The sequence below is a fragment of the Mobula birostris genome, chromosome 1 (genome assembly GCF_030028105.1).
Source record: "Mobula birostris isolate sMobBir1 chromosome 1, sMobBir1.hap1, whole genome shotgun sequence".
Classification (NCBI taxonomy): domain Eukaryota; kingdom Metazoa; phylum Chordata; class Chondrichthyes; order Myliobatiformes; family Myliobatidae; genus Mobula; species Mobula birostris.
This window is the reverse complement of record NC_092370.1, coordinates 96920035-96939163: the sequence shown is the minus strand read 5'-3', so window position 1 is coordinate 96939163 and position 19129 is coordinate 96920035. Positions and strand designations below refer to the sequence as shown.

Sequence of the window (19129 nt, the reverse complement as noted above, 5' to 3'; positions counted from 1 at the left end):
TCATGTTGCCCACAGCATCCTCCCTGCTTGTCCCAGTTGTCTCCATTTAGCCCATAACCTTACCCTCCAAGCATGTCCAAATACTTGTTAAATAGTGTAATTTTAACTTCCCCACCCTCTGACCACTTCTTCTCGCAACTCATTCCAGGTACTCACTACCCTCTCAATAAAGAATTGTGTCTCATGCCCCTTTTAAAGCTCTCCCCTGTTATCTTGCATCTGTGCCCTCAATTCCTGGATTCCCCAACCACTGGGAAAATCTTTTGACTGACCACCTTATCCATGCCACTTCACTATTTAATAAAGTTTGATGAGTTGCTCCTCATTTTCCTTTTGGTGGGTGAGTGTACAAATAAAAATGACTTTTAATGCAGATCTCCACATGTGGGTGATTTTACTTGTCATTCAACTATATTGAGCAATGCCATTGTGATACACACAACATAAAGCGGAGGCTAGTTGAGTGGAGGCATGTGTACCCAACGAGTCACTATGTTCAATGCCCTGTGGTAAGAAGGAAGGAAATTTTTGCTGATGGCTCCATCAGTTACCCACAGTTCCACAATGTAGAGGACATTGAAAAGTACTCCAGTAGGCTACCCTGTACGGAAAGGCTGTTTATGTATTTCCTGCAATATTTGATAAATGTGCAAGGCTGCAAGGAAGCTTGCATGAAGTGGCAAAGTGTGGGCTCGGAACAGACCTTGATGCCCATTCTTTCAGTGTGGAAGTGGTGGCTAGTTCTGTTTCCACACTTACAGGCCCAAACATCATGTAGCATTTGATGATCAATGACTTAGTGCAAGCAAAAGCCATCCATCATCTGAGTACTACAGTGGAAGCTCAGACATCAATTATGCAGGCACATTTTGCTGCCATGTGACCTGAGACTGCTGTTAGGCATTACATGCCATGAGTGATCATTACTGTACCTCAGAATGCACTTCCCAGGGACTGGCAATGATTTGATGAGACAAGAGCCTGCTGCTTCCTCTCAGGATGATAGTAGGTGTGGTGCCATTTATGTTTCCTCTCAGCCATGCAGAAAGAGACCACTCAACCCATCATGTCCATGCCGGTACAGAGTAAGAGACCAATCTACTGTGACTTTATCCCACTCATTGACTCCTGAACTATAGCCTTGTGGTTTATAAGACCTAAATTTAAAGAAGGTAAAGTTAAAGAAGGTAAAGTTAAAGAAGGGACCTAAATATTATGGCTACAGAGTTCCCCTTCACTGAAGTAATTAAAAATGGCCTTGATGATCTGAGGATTTAGTTAATGAAACCACTTTGGATGTCTCATGGTTTGGAAGCAATTTATTAATTTAAATTATTTAGCAGTTAAATTATTTGCATGAAAATATTTTCTGGATTTGTGGGTAGAAATGTGAAGAAGAGGATGCAACATTTTCACAATTCTTAAAAAAAGAAGTAGGAGCTGCAAGGATTGAAATTGGATGTTCATCTCATTAAGCTCCATGTTTACTTGCACTGTGTACAGTCTTTCTTATAATAACCTTACAGTTTACCCGCTATGTCCTATGGGTCAGTTCGAGGTAAATACACCCTGAAGATCAATTTTAATTCAGTGAAAACAGAAATATGAAATTATTGGTTATCAAATATATTACATTAATAAATCTTTTCTCGATCATGCAAAAGCTTAAAGGCTAGTGTAATGGAAGTGCCTGACCTTTCAACAGCCTAGTGTTTCAACCTCACCTTCTCATTAATCCTCACCATTCTTTTGCAGTGACTTCCTTAGAGAAGAGTTTGCAAGCTCTGGGGACACCTAATGATACACAAGAGCTCAGAGATGGACTGTGAGTCACTTTTTGATATAGATTTTTATGAAAAGACTAATGGCTTTGTCTGCTGTTATGCTCCAACTGCACTGTGTAATTTTATATCTGTGAGTAATGGACATGTACAAAATGGTCATCGATTCACACTGTAAATCTGGACTGAGGAAGCTCATAATACTGCCCCAATGTGAAATTTAAACCTAATTTTGCCTTTCTTGTCATGGATTTTAACCATGTTGGTAGGGGTTGAAATAAAGGACAATCTATTCTTGAATATAGAAATGCCACTCATTTTAATCACTGTTTCAAACCTGGTTTTGCTTGGGGCAGTCTGACAAGCCGCAATTACCTTATAATAAAGATGAATGAATTGTTTTACACATTAAGCTAAGAGAAGGAACTTTTTATTAGTATTCATTTATTTTGGTTTACTGAAACTATATTTCTCTAAAGTGATGGGAGCAGAAATTGCAGTATTTTTCCTTTGTATTTCCTGTAATTATAGACAATGAAAACTGTTTTGGGTGAATAATACTCTTTGAAAACAGAGAAAGAGGTGACTGCTTGAGCACGTACTGTATCAATTCCCCAACCTATGTGAAAACTGCTCAGGTTTAGAACTACTTTAGGCTCAGGACTTGGGTTTTAGATTTAGATTTTACCAAGCTCTTTCTAGAGCGGTTGGGGTGAGTTAGTGTGGTGTTCAACTATTGTATATGAACCAGTTTTTGTACTGACATATTCCTGGCCTGGGTGAATCCATGGCACACTACTGAATAATACAGACAAAGTGCATCTCTTTGTTTGCATAATTCAGCTGCTCTCTCTGATCTAACTTAGTTTCATTCATCACAACAAATTTGCCAATGGAGCCAACTAGAATTGATAACTAATCATTTTTATGTATGAATGCAAGGAACAAATGTAAATTTAACGGAGCTCAGAAAGCTTCTAAACTGTTTAATCTTTCAAATTGCCAGTTGCCTACTCAGGGTTATGGCACCTTTAGAAATTCGAGATTAGATCGTACCATTTTGGGGAATGTCAAATGTGTAAAATTTTCTATTTGACAGGTTGTTAATTAACACATTATATTCATTGCTGTTTAGTTTATAGTTGAAATTAATTATTTAGTGGATCCTTCTCAGAAAACATTATTAAACATAGCCTCCCCTATGGTTCTGTTGTTTTTGTTTTCATTTAGAGTTACAGCACAGTGACAGGCTCTCCTAGCCCAATGAGCCTGCATTACCCAATTAACCAATCAACAAATACGTCTTTGGAATGTGGGAAGGAACCAAAGATCTGGAGGAAACCCATATACTCACGGGGAGAACGGACAAACTCCTTACAGATAGTGGCAGAATTGAACCTGGGTTGCTGGTGCTGTAATAGTGTCACACTAACCCTTGCACTCCTGTGCCATCCCATCTAATGACAATTGGAAACTTTGGATTGGGTTTAATTTTGCCATGAACTTATTTTCTAATTTTAATTAATTCATCCAAAAATGTTATAAATTTAAAGAGCCTTTTGAACTTAATTGCACATTGTTAATAGAATTGGTTTAACATTTTTGTTTGTGGTTGCAGTTCTGATGTCAAATGTCAAATGGAACAAATATGTTTTAAACAGCCCTGAAAGTGAATTTCTACGCTAAACTTCTTGTGTTTTTTTTCAATTTTGATTAGTCCAGGAACGAACAATGCATAGTCAGCTTGTGTTGATCATTTAGTATTTCTGAGGGACTGATACCTGAGTTGGGATGTGGCTTTAGCACTGTTTTTGGACCAATCACTAAGTCTGAGAGGCTGAGTTCACTTTTGCTTATCTTGAAAGATTCATCGTGAATGCCCTGCATTCCAGTGTATTGATTGGAGATTAGTGGCACCTATTATCGCCTACGTCAGCACTATTACTGACTTATTGCTCTGTGAATCAGCATCAGTTTTATTTTTGCTTCTGTATTTTTCGGATTTTTTCTGGCTAGAATTATGTTATCACAAACATTCTACAGCATGTGTTGAGACTGCAGAACCTACAAGCTGCTCATTATTCATCCTGTTTGTCCTGTTGCCTTGTCCTCTCCTTTCATCTGCTTTCAATACAGAATTCAAAATTAATTTGGTCACTGAGTACAAGGCTGAATTAGCAGGTGCAAACTCTTCAAATCAGCAGATGTGATAAACACAGGTAATGTTAGAACAAAGGCCAGCTACTCAACTTTGTACCTCTAATCATGTACAATGCCTTGTAAAAGTACTCAGCCTCCAACCCTTTGTTCACGTAACCGAGAATTACAACCAGGGATTTTGATCAATTTAACTGAGATTTTTTATTTGTGAATCACATGCTCTTTTTCCACAATGGAGCCCAAAAAAACAGGGAAAATTGTAAAGCATGAAAAATTTAAAGAACTGAAATGTCTACAGTTCATATGCATCCATCTGCCTTTGTTCAGTACTTAGCTGAACCACCTGTCACAGATATTACAGCCAGTTGTCTTTTTGGATAAGTCTCTATTAGCTTTGCACAACGTGATGGAGCAAGATTTGCCCATTCCCCCTTGCAAAATTGCTCATGCTGTGTCAGATTAGTTGAGGAATGGCGGTGGACAGCAATCTTGAGGTCTTGCCAGAGGTGTTCATTTGGGTTAAGGTCAGGTCTCTGACTGGACCACTCAAGGACATCAATTTTCATCAGTTGAAACTATTCCATGCCTGCTCTGGAAGTGTGCTTTGGGTCATCATCCCGCTGAAAGAGAACTTCCTCCTCAGTTTAAGCTTTGTGGCAGAGGCTAGCAGGTTTCTGTCCAGGATATGACTGTATTATGCATCATTTGTCTTCCCGTCAATCCTGACCAGATTTCCAGTCCCTGCAGCTGAAAAATATCTCCATAGCATGAATGTGGAGTAGGGACGGTGTTACCTGGCTGATGAGCAGTCTTAGATTTATGTCACACATACTGCTTAGTGTTGAGGCCAAAATGTTGCACTTTAGTCTCATCTGACCATAAGAACTTCTTCAATCTTTACACTATCTTCCAAGTGATGTTTTGCAAAGTCTTTATGGGCCAGGATATATATATATATTTTAGCTATGGCTTCTTTCTTGCCACTCTTTCATAAATGCCCTTTTTAAGTGAGGCTTTAGAGATTGTGGAGCTATGAATTTCATCTGCAGTTGCAGCCACTGAATTCTGCAGCCTACTCAGAGTGACTATTGGTATCACAGTAGTCTCTCGTACAAGTGTCATTCTTCTTTGGTGACTAAGTTTAAAGGGGCAGTCTGACCTAGATAATGTGGCTATGGTTTCATATTTTTTCCACTTTTTCCCTGAGGTATGTTCAGTGCCTTTGAGATGATCTTGTACCCTTCCCCAGATTTGAGCTTCTGTATTATCATTTCTCTGAGTTGCCTTGAATGCTCTTTGTCTTCATTTTGGTTTGGTCTGTTGAAAATCATCCATACTGTTGGAATTTTCACAAGACATCATGCCCCGTTAGTGTAATTGGTAAGACACTGAAAACCTGTGCTGACCAACTGCCTGGGGTGCTTAGCGATATCTTCAATCTCTCAGTTCTGCCGTCAGAGGTTCCTAAATAGGCACCATAATCAACAAAAGCAGCGTGAGCCACCTTGTTACCTGGTAGCACTCACATCGATTGAAGTGAAGTGCATTGAGAGGTTGGTCATGGCTTGAATTATCTCCTGCCTGAGCGAGGACCTACCCCTACAACTGGTCTACAGTGGATGCAAGGAATTGAACGTAGACTTCATGACTTCATGAAGGGGAATTTGAAAAGTACGCACAAATTCTCATTGATGAGTCAGCAGCGGAAAGTGTGAGCAGCTTAAGCTTTCTGAGCATCAACATCTCAAAGGATCTATACTGGGCACAAAATATTGGTGGAATTACAAGTAAGGCACTCTGGTGGCTCTACTTCATTAGGAGATTGGATATGTCACCAAAGGTGAGCAAATTTCTACTGATATACTGTTGAGGGCACTCTGACTGGTTGCATCGCACCATGGTTTGGAGGCTCCAATGCTCAGGGTCAAAAGAGGCTGCAGAGGGTTGTAGACTTAGCTAGCTCCGTAGGAGTAAAACCCTCCCCACCATCAAGGACATCTGGAAAAGGGATTGACTGAAGAAGGCGGCTGCAATCATTAAGGATCCTCACCACTCAGGACATGCCCTCTTTTTATTATTACCATCAGGAAGGAGGTACAGGTGCATGAAGTTGCACACTCAAGGTTTTAGGAATAGCTACTTATTCTCTTCCAAAAAAATTTCTGAATGGTCCATGAACCCATGAATACTATCTCATCACTCCTATTTTGTTCTATTTATTTATTTCTCTGTCAGAGAAAGGCCGATTTTAATAGTGTAAGGGAGGACCTGATAAAAGCAGACGCTTGTGGGTAAAACCAGGGTCCCCAACCTTGTTTACACCGTGGACTGGTTTAATATTGATAATATTCTTGCGGACTGGCCGACTGGGTGGCAGGGGGCGGTGTACGGGAGGCGTTCAAGTAGGGTTAAACTCACCTCAACATGTCTTTTACAGTTAGGGTTGCCAACTTTCTCACTCCCAAATAAGGGACAAAAGTAGCAGTCAGATCCCGGGACACTTTACCCCAGGAAAGACTACCATGACCATGAAGCCTTGCGCGGGCACCTGTGTGCGCATGCGTGACGTGCGCATGTGATGTGCGCATGCGCGTAAATGCCGATTTTTTTTTCCCCCCACAAATCGGTTTTGCCTTTATCTTCCCAACTATACTGTACATACATTATTTCTACTTTATATAGGCTGTGTATTTATCAAATCATTCCTGCTTTTACTATAGGTTAGTGTTATTTATTTTCTGTTTTATGTGTTACTTGGTATGACTTGGTAGGTTATTTTTTGGGTATGGGAACGCTCAAAAATTTTTCCCATATAAATTAATGGTAATTACTTCTTCCCTTTACGCCATTTCGGCACGAAAGGTTTCATAGGAACGCTCTACCTTAGCTGGGGAAATACGGGACAAGGGTGGTCCCCTTATGGGACAAACCAATTTAGCCCAATATATGGGATGTCCCGGCAAATATGGGACAGTTGGCAACCCTATGTTCAAGTTCAACAGTGCGTGAACAGAATGAGGAAAGGTGCAGCTGACTCAGATCGTTTCCTTGCGGCCCGGTAGCACGTGCTTTGGTGGTTGGGGACCGCTGGGTAAAACAACAGGTGACAAGTTGGAGATTTTAAAAAGAGAGTCGGTTAAAGTTTAGGGGAAACATATTCCATAAAGAGCAAAGGCAAATTTGACAAGATTAGAGAACGTTGTTTGCCAAACAATATTGAAAGATTGATCAAGACAAGAAGGCAGCTAGGATTGATGGAGCCTCCTTGAGAAGTGTAGGATATGTCAGAGAGAAGAGAAGAACAAAAGTAGGAGGGCTAAAACTGACCAAGAAATGTTCTCAGCAAGAAAGATTAAGGAGAATCCCAATCCATTCTGTGAGTATATCAGGAGTGAGAGGGTGACCAGGAAAAGAGTGGGTAGGGATGGAAAGGTATACTGTTGGTGGGGCTGGGTAATTTGTGAGGCCCTAAATGAATATTTGTCAAGAAGGACGCAGAAGCCAGATGAGATCTGGCCCAGATTATTATGGGGAACATTCTAAGATTTTTGCATTCCGTTAGCCACAGGTGAACTAACAGAAAACTGGAGGGTGGCTAACTTTGTTCCTTTATTTAAGAGTAGAAAGGATAAGCCTAGTAACTACAGGTTAGCAAGCCTTACATCAGTGGTAAGGAAATTACTGGAGAAAATCCAAATGGATAAGACTTAACGTGCATTTGGAAAGGCGACTCGAGAACAGGGAGCATCTGCATGGCCTTTTGTGGAGAAATTCTGCCTTATTAATGTCATTGAGCTTTTTGAGGAAGTAACCAAAACACTGATGAAGGCAGTGAGGCAGATATTGTCTGTTTCAGCTTTACTAAGACACTTGACAAGGTCTTACATGAGCCTCAGCTGTGACAGCGTGCTTGTGCCCTTGAGCAAGGCATTTAATCACACATTGCTCTAGTCTGTGCGAGGAGTGGCGCCTCACACAGACTTCCAATCTGCGCCTTGTAAGGCATGAAAATGCCCGACGCAGGCCTCTCATGGTCTGAGTCGACGTTCCCTCCTTCCCCTCCCTACATGATCGGATGGTCCAGAAAGTTAAGGCATATGAAATGCAAGATGAGCTGGCTAAATTGGATGAAAAATTGGCTTGGTGGTGGGATAGTAGTGGAAGGTTGCTTTTCTGATTGGACGTCTGTGGTTAGTGTTGTAGTGCAAAGATCAATACGAGGTTTGTTGTACTGTCCTTCATGTGAATATAGGAGATATAATTGGGATTTTGCAGAAAACCTTGAAGTTAATAGGGTTATGGATAATGATAAAAGTTGCTTAAGGCTGCAGCAGGATATCAGTCAGATGGAAAATTAGGTGAAGCATTAGCAGATGGAATTTAAACCAAGCATGTGTGGGGAGTTGCATTTTGGGAAGTCAAATAAGAATACAGTAAATGGTAGGACACCAAGGAACGTTGATGAATAGTGGGACATTGGGTTTTAAGTCCACAGTTCCATCAAAGTAGCTTCCCAGATAGTTCAGGTGCTGAAGAAGGCTTGTTTTTATTCTTTGGGATGGAGAGCATAAAAGTTGGGGCATTCTGTTACACCTTTGCAATTTACTGGCTAGATGACACCACGTGTATCGCTTGCCATTCTGGTTCCCACACTATAGGGAGGATGAGATTATACTGGGGATAATGCAGAGGAGATTCACCAGAATATTGGATCGATTTAGTCATACGGAGAGATTGGATAGGCAGAGTTTGTTCTCCCTGCAGTGAAGGAGGCTAATAGGTGATCCGATAGAGGAGTATAAAATATTAAGAGGCACAGATAAGATAGATAGTCAGAATTTCTTCCCCATGGTAAGGATGTCATTTTGCACAGAGTGCTTGATAGGTGGAACATGCCTACAGAGGAGGTGGTAGAATGAGATAGAGTTGTGCTGTTTAAGAGGCACTGAAGTAGGCTGAGCAGAGAAGAATGCAGGCCTGATGCAGGCAAATAGGATTAGTGAAGAAAATCAGCATGGATATGATGCACCAAAGAGCCTGTTTCTGTGCTGAATGATTCTTTGACTCTCAACACTTCATCTACTGACACACAATTAATAGGTAGCTTTGCTACTTCTTTTGGCATATTTCAGGAACATGATTGAACATTTACCACTTGACTGGAAGATTGCAGCTTCAATAACACTCAAGAAGCTGAAAATCATCCAGAACAAAGCAGATTGCTTGATTGGCATTGCACTTCATTCGCCTGTCGCTGGTACACTGTGGCTGCAGGTGCACCATCTGTAAAATACTTTGCAGTGATTTCCCTGGGTTACTTTGACAACATTTCCCATGCATGTGACTTCAACCATCAAGAAGAATAAAGGCAACAGGCCCTCTGGGACAGCTCCACCTACAGGTTCCCTTCCAAATTGCACTTCATGCTGATGTGGAAAAGTGTAACTATTCCTTCAGCACTTCAGGGTTGAAATCTCTTAATTCTTTACCTCAAACCACCAGGAAAGTACCCTCAGCAGAAGGATTGCAGGACAGGTCTTTCACTACTACCACTTCAAGTGCAGTTTGGGATGGGTAGTAAACTCTGGCCTTACCAATGATACCCGTATCCTGAAAGACCGATTAAGGCTACTGAAGACACTGTTCCTTTATTCAGCATGGGATGAAGTGCAAAATATTGAAAAAAAGAAACATTGCCATCTGATAATTAAGTAGCCTAAGGCTACCGAGGTCTCATTTTTTCTTGTATACATAAGTTTAAGTGTGGTATTAATCAAGAGCATTTGAAGTTACATAGCTTAGTTATGGATTAAATTATGGAAAGACTTCTGTGTCTTTCAGCTTCAGGGGCTGATGTGCTGTAATTGCAAATTAGGTTTATGGTGGAATACATTGCAGAGTAATATGGCAATGTGCAGGGTAAAATGAAGGACAGGTTTATATTATTGAAAGCCCCTCCTATAAAAAAAGCCTACGGCCCATTTTCAGAAAGTGTAGTTTTTATTACAATTTAATGCTGGATCAGTTCCTAACACATCAAAAAAGTATCTGCAAAAGAAGCAGATGGCATCCACAGAGCTGTAGCAAATTGTAGTCATCATGTTTTTTGTACTAAACCTGACAATGATGTCATTTCTGAGGGAAGAAGTCAGATCACAATTCCCTGCCTGATCTATGAGATAAATATATTGATGAGGATACTGAAAGAAAGCCAGACTTTGCTTAAAAGTCAAGTTTTAACACTGAAGCACCAGAAAAGCATTTTAAAAATCATGCAGCATTCCATTTCCCTTTAACTGTTCATACCTGACTCAGGAATCCAGCCGTAAACTGAGTTCCCATATAGCAGAAGAAACCTGCAGCCCTACAATAGCTGGCAAATCCATTCCACTGATCTCCCAAAAGCCCATTAATATATAGGTGTTACATATAAGTCAGGTGTTCATAAGTTGAGGAGGACCTATATTCAGAGAAAGAGCTTAGACAGACGACTTCACTTTAGATAGACATGAACAAATGTCTACTGAAGCCCGCAGCTGTACTGAGGGAAATCTGAATGATGGGGCATATCGCTTCCCTAAACAACAGCTAAAATGACAGAGAGGTTTTTGATTGTCCAAAATTGACATCAAATAGAGATGTAACTTCACCAGAAGGTCAATAGAGGTATATGACCATCATTGATTTTATTATGGTTTTCAGAGAGTGGGTGGTGAGAAGGACACCATGGATATTTCAGGTACTAAACTGCTATGATCTTTATAAAGATATTTAAAACTTGATTATCATAGCTTTTGGCATGGGCAACAAGTTGATTGATGTCTTTGAAGCATTCCATCTGACAGTTAATCCTTTTGATTTTATCATGAAGCATATTGTTTCTCTGAGTGAATATCAGGTATGCCATTGGGTTTCTGGGCACCTCAAAGACAAAATAGGAGAGAAATGTTTCTGTACTTCTCTTGAAGATACTGGATACCTCCCCCCCCCCGCCAATCTGATCCGGGCAGAGATGTATGTTGAGCCACCAGTGCCTTCTGCAATATCTAGTGCTAGTATTGTGAAGAGCTCGTTCTCACTGCACATGCTAGATTTTATTTTTGTCACTTGTGCCATAAGTACCCTGTAATCTTCACTGGCCACCTCCAACTAATTTCCCGTGCTTCTTTACACTTCTGTTTCTGCTAGCCTTTCTGTGGTCCTGTGCAGAGTCTGCATGAATCTCTGAACATGGCTGCTCCTCATCTTTTTGACTGGGGTATTTCAGATGTTCAGGTGCTAAGTAGGGGTCTGACTGTGATGTTTTCTGTACTTACACAGCCTCCTTTGCTGTGCTATTTCTCTTTGGAAGATGAGACAATGTAGTTCTCTGTTCAGATAGACGTCCATACAAAGCTGGTCCTTGTGAACTGCAACCCTTAACTCTTTATCATCTCTCAGATGAAATGTGATACAAGAACATATTTAGCCTTAGCTGTATCTTTGTCTATCCTGTCTGAATTATTCACCAAACTGTGCATTAGATCATATTATCTGGCAGATTTGGGCTTTTGCATCAGTTTTTGAAATTTTAACTGATTTCTCATCATGTCGATTATCTCCAGCTCAGCATCTTCAGCATCACATATTTCCTTGACAGGTGTTGTATATTGACTATATTTCTTTGTGTAGGCTCTATACATTACATGTCTCCAACCTCACTAGCATCCTTTATATTTTCTTTTTGGTTTGTTCATTGATGAAAGCTCCAAACCATTAATCACAGTATGTATCTCCTTAACTTGTGCATAAAACATATCTACATCTTTCAGAGATTTGCTTGTGTATGTTATCAACCAAGCTTCCTGTAAGAACATAGAACACAGAATGATACTATGCTAAAATAATTAGACTAGTAATTAAATATTGATCTAAACTAATCCCTTCTATCCACATAATGTCCATACCCATCCATGTTCTGCACATTCATGTACCTATCTATGAGCCTCTTAAATGTATCGACCTCCACTACTACTGCTGGAAGAGCACTCTAGTCACTCACCACTCTGTAAAAAAAAACGTGCACCTCACATCTCCTTTGAAATTACCCCCTGTCACCTTAAATGCATGCTCTCTAGTAACTAGATGTTTTGACCCTGGTAAAAAGATAATGGCTGTCTATCTTTGCCCCTTGTATTTTTATATATTTCCATCAGGGTTTTCCACAGCCTCTGCCATTGCAGAGAAAATAACCCAAATTTGTCTAATCTCTATTTGTAGCCCATGCCCCTTAATCCAGAGAGCATCTCAACAAACATCCCCAGCACTCTTCCAAAAAGTTCCACATCATTCTCATAATGGGGTGACCAGAATTGAATGTAATACTCCAGATATAGCGTAACTAGAGCTGCAACGTAACCTCCTGACTCTTGAAGCTAAAGCCTCAGTTAATAAAGGCAAGCATTCCTTATGGCTTCCTTACCACCCTGTCAATATGTGAAGCCACCTTCAGGAAGCTATGAACTTGGACCCAAGATCTTTGGCTCAAGATCATGTCTGAGCCATCTGCTTGCATACTTAGAGTATCGTAACACAGGCTCTCCAATTAATGTCCCCTAACTTGTTATTATGGCTTGCTCCTTATTGTCTAAACAGAATCATTCCATATTCTCCTTGGTTCTCTCTCTAACTTCTGCACACTTCTCACTCAGATGGAGTGGGACTTTGCTTAGACTGTTGATATTGAAGTATTGTACTTCCTTGCATCTCAAATCTTTAATGATCAAGTGACCCATGAAGGTGGCTTCTTTCATTTTGAACTTCAGTCTTTCAACTTTATGTGTCTTAAGCTACATCTGCTCACTTTTCTGATACTGATTGTCCAATGCAGGTCTTCCCACTACTTCCCCCTATCCAAACACAAGCACCTCATCAGCTATTGTTCTTATTCCATTGAGACCTTCAAGTGCAGCTTCCAGTCTTGTGGAAACACATCTGGTGCTTCATTAATTATACATGGATTTCTTCCCCAATGATATCTATAGAGTAGCATATTTTAGCAGATTCTTATCAAACTCTATTTCTTTCTTACAGCACACTGGAAATATTTTGTCTTACTCAATCTGGGGGGGAATAAATGGTCTTCACTGGATCCAGAAGTTCCACTGAAGACTCTTGTTTGCAGCAGAATTTGAGTTTGCCATTTAATTTCTCAACATTCTATACATCTGATACCCAAAGATTAAGCATATCAGCTGAGGCTACCTTTGCTGCCTTGGTCAGTCTTACTAACTCAGATTACATTTTTTTTTGGAGGACTACTGAAATATTTCGTTATGAAAGGAATACCAGATGAATGAATCTGAATTGTGCAGTTTAAGGGGTTGCTTACAGTGAAGCAATCTTCAGACACTGTTGTGTATTCATTCATTCCTTCCACTGTATTGTAATATATATCAAATTGTAGCTGTGATACACAAATACAGTGAAATCCATGTCTTTTCTTCATTAATTTATTGGGTTCATTCCTTCAGGAAGAACCTCCCACCAGCCTTCAATATAGTCTGTCGTCGTATATTTTGATGCAATTATATCCAGTAAGTATTACTTCCACAGAATTAACTTTGTATGGCACCATGTATATCATCTTTAGCTGGTTCTTCTTTTTATTCTTCTTATTCCTCTTTTTCCTATTCCTCCTCTTCCTCCTTCCTACTCCCATTTCTATTCCTCTACCTTTTCCTCTGTCCATTAGGATTGATTGTTGACTTGCTTTCACTCTAGTTTAGTGAATTATTTGAGGCCAATGTGTGAACCACAGATAGGGCAGGTGCTTTGTGAGAGGGCAGGTAGTATGTGGTGCAGTTCCAGATCGAGCCTGGGTCAAGTTTGCGCATTACCTGAGTGATATGTGTGCGGCAGTTGGAGAAAGAACCAAGGAGAATATGGAATGATGCTGATTAGACACTATGGAGCAATCAATTCCAATCTCTACCCTCGAATTGCTTAACTTGTCCACTGGATTGGCATTTAGTGTCCTCTTTATTGTGCATGGTGACTTGCCAATCCACTTCATGCACGATATTGCAGTCCACAAAATCTGGAACATATAATCACCTTGGACTTCCCTGTTATAGGAAGAACATGATTAAGCTGAAAAAGCATTTCAAAATGTCCAAAACATTCACGAGGATATTACTAGCACTGGGAGGCTTGAGTTATAAGGGGAGACTGACAGGCTAAGGCTGATTACCATATAGTATAGGAGACTGAAGGATACTGATTAGATGTTTATAATATCATGAGGGGTATAGATAGGGAGATGGTCACAGTCTTTTTTTCAGGTTAGAAAGGTATGCAAATAGTGGAAGTAGGTTTAAAATGAGAGGTGGAAAAAGGGACTGAAAGGGCAACTGTATCACACAGAGTACATGGAACAAGCTGAATTAGGAAGGTGTGAGAGCCCCATTTCCATGTTGTAAAACTCTATGACTCTCTATCTTGTATTTCCTTCTTCTAGCTGCCCAGAATGTTGAGCTATTCTTTGGATGGCCTGCCAGCTTTCCACATATGTATGTACTTTGTTAGAGGTAGCTGGTCCCTCAAACTGGACTCCCAGATTCCACAGGCAACCTGATACTGGATGAATGAATTCCTTAAGTCAGCAAAGCTGTAATTTTCTACAGCACTCTTCATTCCCAAATAATTCTCTGCTTCTAGTCAAGTGTAAGGAATCTGCAGTGGTCAGTTTTGGATGTCACTTGTCTAAGATTCCAGCAATAAAGGCAACATGTTTCATACTCATAATCACAAATGATGAGGATTACCAACAGATCAAGTTCTGATGAAGGATATTGAGCTGAAACTTTAACTTTACTTCTCACTCTAAAGATGCCCCCTGACCAGTTGAATATCCCCAGTATTTTCTTTTTTTTTCAGATTTCCAACTTCTGCAGTTTTATTTAGCTTTTCATTTATTCGTTGCGTTTTATATGATATCAATTTGATCACACAGTTTAGTATTTTTCTTTCATGTCTGCATGCGTAATTGATTGGAGAGGATCATGTCTAATTTTCTACATTCCAATTCAGGCATAAGATCTGCAACCAACTCTTCATATATCATATTGTGATATGTTCTCTCTAAAATACTAGATAATAATTAGTCATCACAATTTTTAAAAATGCAATATTTTATGAAAGAAAAGCTTAAAGCGAGGGACAATATTCTACTTCCTATGGTCTCTGGAGGCTCTGATAAGTTCCAAACCAAGCAATGTCATCTCAACATTGAGACCAACTGGAATTTCTTAAAGGATAACCAACTAATATTACAAATGGCATGCATGTTCCATCTGTAATGTATTCTGTAGGATATTTAATGAAAGTGTACAAAGTGGATTGTTTGTGAAACAGAAGTTGCAAAGTACTTTAGGAGCTGTTCACTAAATGTCACAAAGAATTCATTTAGATATAAATATTTAAAATGGGGAAATATTTATTTCTTTAAAGAAACTTGTAAAGCGTAGTGAAGAGAAATTTCATATCTCAAGCATTTGGGGACAGCCCTGTAGTTAATTGTCTTTAAAAAAAACAGGTCCAGGGTTCCTTGAGTCATAACAAGAGAATTGCTGAAGGAATGTGATCTAGCTACAGGCTAATGGAATAGTAAGATGTGCATCCTGGAAGAATTCCAGCAACCAATGCCAAAAGATGCCAAAAAGACAAGGGTCATCTAGTTACTCTCAGTTGAGAAAGTATTATCTATTTGATGTAACCTGTTAATGTGTTACTGACACACTGAGCTCGACGTGCCAAGCCACTGTGAGGTACTAAAATTTGACCCACCTACCCATTCCTCACTAATTCTAGGGTGAATGTGGCATTGACAATTGCAATTTTTTGCCGATTCTCAGCTCTCTGTGTGTGGTTCTCCAGGCCATCTCAGAGGCAATTAGGTGTCAAACACATAGTGTGCATTGTAATTTTCAAAGCAGTTATTTAAGATTTAGAATAACATGTTATTAGTTAAATTAATACTGTGCCTGGCCTCATCTATGAAGATTATAACAAAAAATCATGTCTTAAATTATTTCTGCTACATTTGTTTCACTACATGATGAATTGTTTAATCCAGTTGGACACAGAAATAATCTGAATTAGGCATTCTATAAACTTCAGAAGTCTAGTTCTGCTACAGGTAATAGAAACAGAAAAGTTGGAATTACATAGGTTAGACAGCAGAGAAACAAAAGTAATGTTTCAGTTCTTGACATTCATCAGGAATTATGTGATTCCGTGCATCTTCTTAGATTGATTAAACCATTGAAACATATCAACTGAAAATTCAAATAAAACATTTCTTTCATATAATAGCTTATTTAGATTTAAAAAAAAAAGGTGATAGTTGTGCATGGAGCTGCTGTCTATTAGCTTTATAACTGTATGCTCCATTATGGGCACTAGCCTCTCCAGCATCCAGGACGTTTTGACAGAGTGATGCCTCAAAAAGGTGGCATCCATCAGTGAGAACCCCTATTACCCAGGACTTGCCCTCTTCTCTTTGCTGCCATCAGGGAGGAGGTACTGGAGCCTGAAGGCACACATTCAATGATTCAGGTACAGCTTCTTCCCCTCTGCCATGAAATTTCTGAATGGACATTGAATCCATGAGCACTACCTCACTGCATATTTTTCTTATTTGCGTTACTTAATTTAATTTAAACTTTCAAATATATATACGCACACATCTTGCTGTAATTTACAATATTTTTTCTGTATATTGCAGTGTAGTGCTGATGCATAACAACAAATTCCATGACATATACCAATGACATTAAACCTGACGCTGATTCTGAGAGTTTAGGACTCCAGCAGAAAATTGTGAGTCACAAGCTGCTACACAGCTAATTGCTGCAATTTCCCAATTGCATCAGGACATGGGACCCTAGCGTACACACTTTTGGTGGTAAACTTCCACCAACTTCCACTTTGGCTATATGACTCTATGCTTTAAGCACCTGACTTGGGATATCTGCCTACTGTTTCTGCCCTGGGTTAGACATTGTATAAGTTAGGCACGCCCATTTATCTCCATACATAAAGCAGACAGCCAGAGATGTTTTCCCCAGGGTGGAAATGGCTAATCCAAGGGGGAATATTTTTCAGGTGATTAAAAGAAAGTATAGGGGGTATGTCAGAGTTAAGATCTTGGCATAGGGATTGGTGGGTCCTTGGAACACCCTGCCAGGGATGGTGGTAGAAGCAGAAACATTGGAGGTATTTAAGAAATTCTTAGATAGGCATATGGATGATAGAAAAAATGGAGGGTTATGTAGGAGAGAAGGGTTATATTGATGCTAGAGTAGTTTAAAAGCTTGGCACAATGCTATCGACTGAAGAGCCTGTACTGAGCTGTGGTGTTCTATGTTCTATTTATACTTGAACCTATTCTATTTATTTTATTTTACATTTCCTTCTTTATGTTCCATGTTTTTAAATATTAAAGGTCTGTTTAATTCTTAATAGTTTTTGATTTTGTCTGAGCATTTGTAAATGTCAGAAAAATTTACAATTATTCAAGCTCCCTGACAGCTGATAAGCCTGGAGCTTAATTGGCTGTCAGAGCAATCAGGTGTGCAGGGTTTCCATTAATAATTAATAAGGAGCTGAGGACTGATCAATTTCAAGGATATCTAATTTGAGGATGTCTGGTCGGACACCTGATCCAGGTGAGAGAGTTTTACAGGTGAATGGTGCACACATTAGTGGCAATTATAGCCCATTGTTACTTGAAATGGTATATGAACACTTTGAAACAGTCATGTTTATTATAAGCTTATTTTTGAGTAATTTGATCCTATAACTCCCAGAGGTATCAGCCCCTGTGGTACAGTGGGTCTGTTGCAGGCTAATTTATTTCAGCTAAGCAAATATAATCCATGAGAGTGTGTAGATGTTGGAACCTGAAGCGACAAATAATCTGTTGATGGAACTGAAAGCATGAAGTAGCATTTGTGGGAGGAAAAGAATTCTTTTCTTCTCAGATGTTACTTAACCTGCTGACTTCCCCCGAAGGTTGTTTGCTACATATGGAATCCTGGGCTCTTAAAAACAGGGGTATAAAATAGAAGAGAGAGGAAGTTATAAAACATTGGTTCATCCACTGCTGCAATATTTTGCCCAATTCTAGCGACTACACTTTAGGAAAAATGTAGAGAAGATCCACAAAAGACATAAAAGAATGCATCCGAGATGAGGGACTTTAGCTTTATAGGTAGAATGTGGTAACTGAATGTTCATAGTACCTCAAACATTACAGCACAGTACAACCCATCCTTTTAACCCACTGTAAAGTCTATCTAACCCTACCCTCCCACTTTGCCCAACATCTATCATTTTTCTATCATTTTACGCGTTTCTCTAAAATTCTCTTAAAGATCTCTTTTTTTCTTTCTTTATTAATCTTTTTATTGAATTAAAAGGAACATAAATACAAACAAGAGGAGAATTATCTTATATAAAAAAATATATATATATATATATATATATATATATATCAATAACAATACAAGCAGAGATTGAAATAGACCTTGTCAAAATGATACATAGTGCTAAACTAGTATATAATATATAATAAAAATGAAAACAGCAATTCTCCTCTCATCAGTTCATGAAGAGGAAAGAAAAAACTTTGAATTTTAAATGAAGAAATAACCCCCATTACACTATACAAAAAAAAGAAGAGAAAAAAAAGAGCGACTGGGCAGTCCATTCTGAGGATATGACCAAAAAAAAGAAAGAAAGACTTGCTGATCAAATCTAAAACTTTGAAAAAAAATTGGAAGAGTGATAAATCAAACTGAATAAAAGGTCGCCAGATTTGCTCAAATTTAAAGGATGTATCAAATGTCCGACTTCTTATTTTCTCTAAACTTAAACAGGACATAATAGAGGAAAGCCAATAAAAACAGTAGGTGGATTAGAATCCTTCCACTTCAGTAAAATGGCTCTTCTAGCCAATAAAATTGAAAAGGCTGTCATACGTTGAGCAGAAGCAGGAATATTTCCTGATTTCGATGAGGTAATCCGAAATATTGCCCTAAGTAAATTAGGTCGTAGGTCCAGATCCAAGACTTTTGATAATGTTTTAAAAACATCTCTCCAAAAATTGTCTAGCTTTATACAAGACCAAAACATATGAGTTAAAG

The 19129-nt window shown here is 39.2% G+C and overlaps 1 protein-coding gene across 4 annotated transcripts in view; it reads left to right on the top strand.

The window, feature by feature from the left end:
• tsnare1 (T-SNARE Domain Containing 1) overlaps positions 1 to 19129 on the top strand; it is a 997034-nt gene that overhangs the window by 326523 nt on the left and 651382 nt on the right. For all 4 annotated transcript variants that reach the window (XM_072267235.1, XM_072267104.1, XM_072267180.1 and 1 more), the window contains exon 4: positions 1756 to 1825. In XM_072267235.1, the coding sequence (XP_072123336.1) occupies positions 1756 to 1825 (70 nt within the window). The remainder of the gene's footprint in view (positions 1 to 1755; positions 1826 to 19129) is intronic.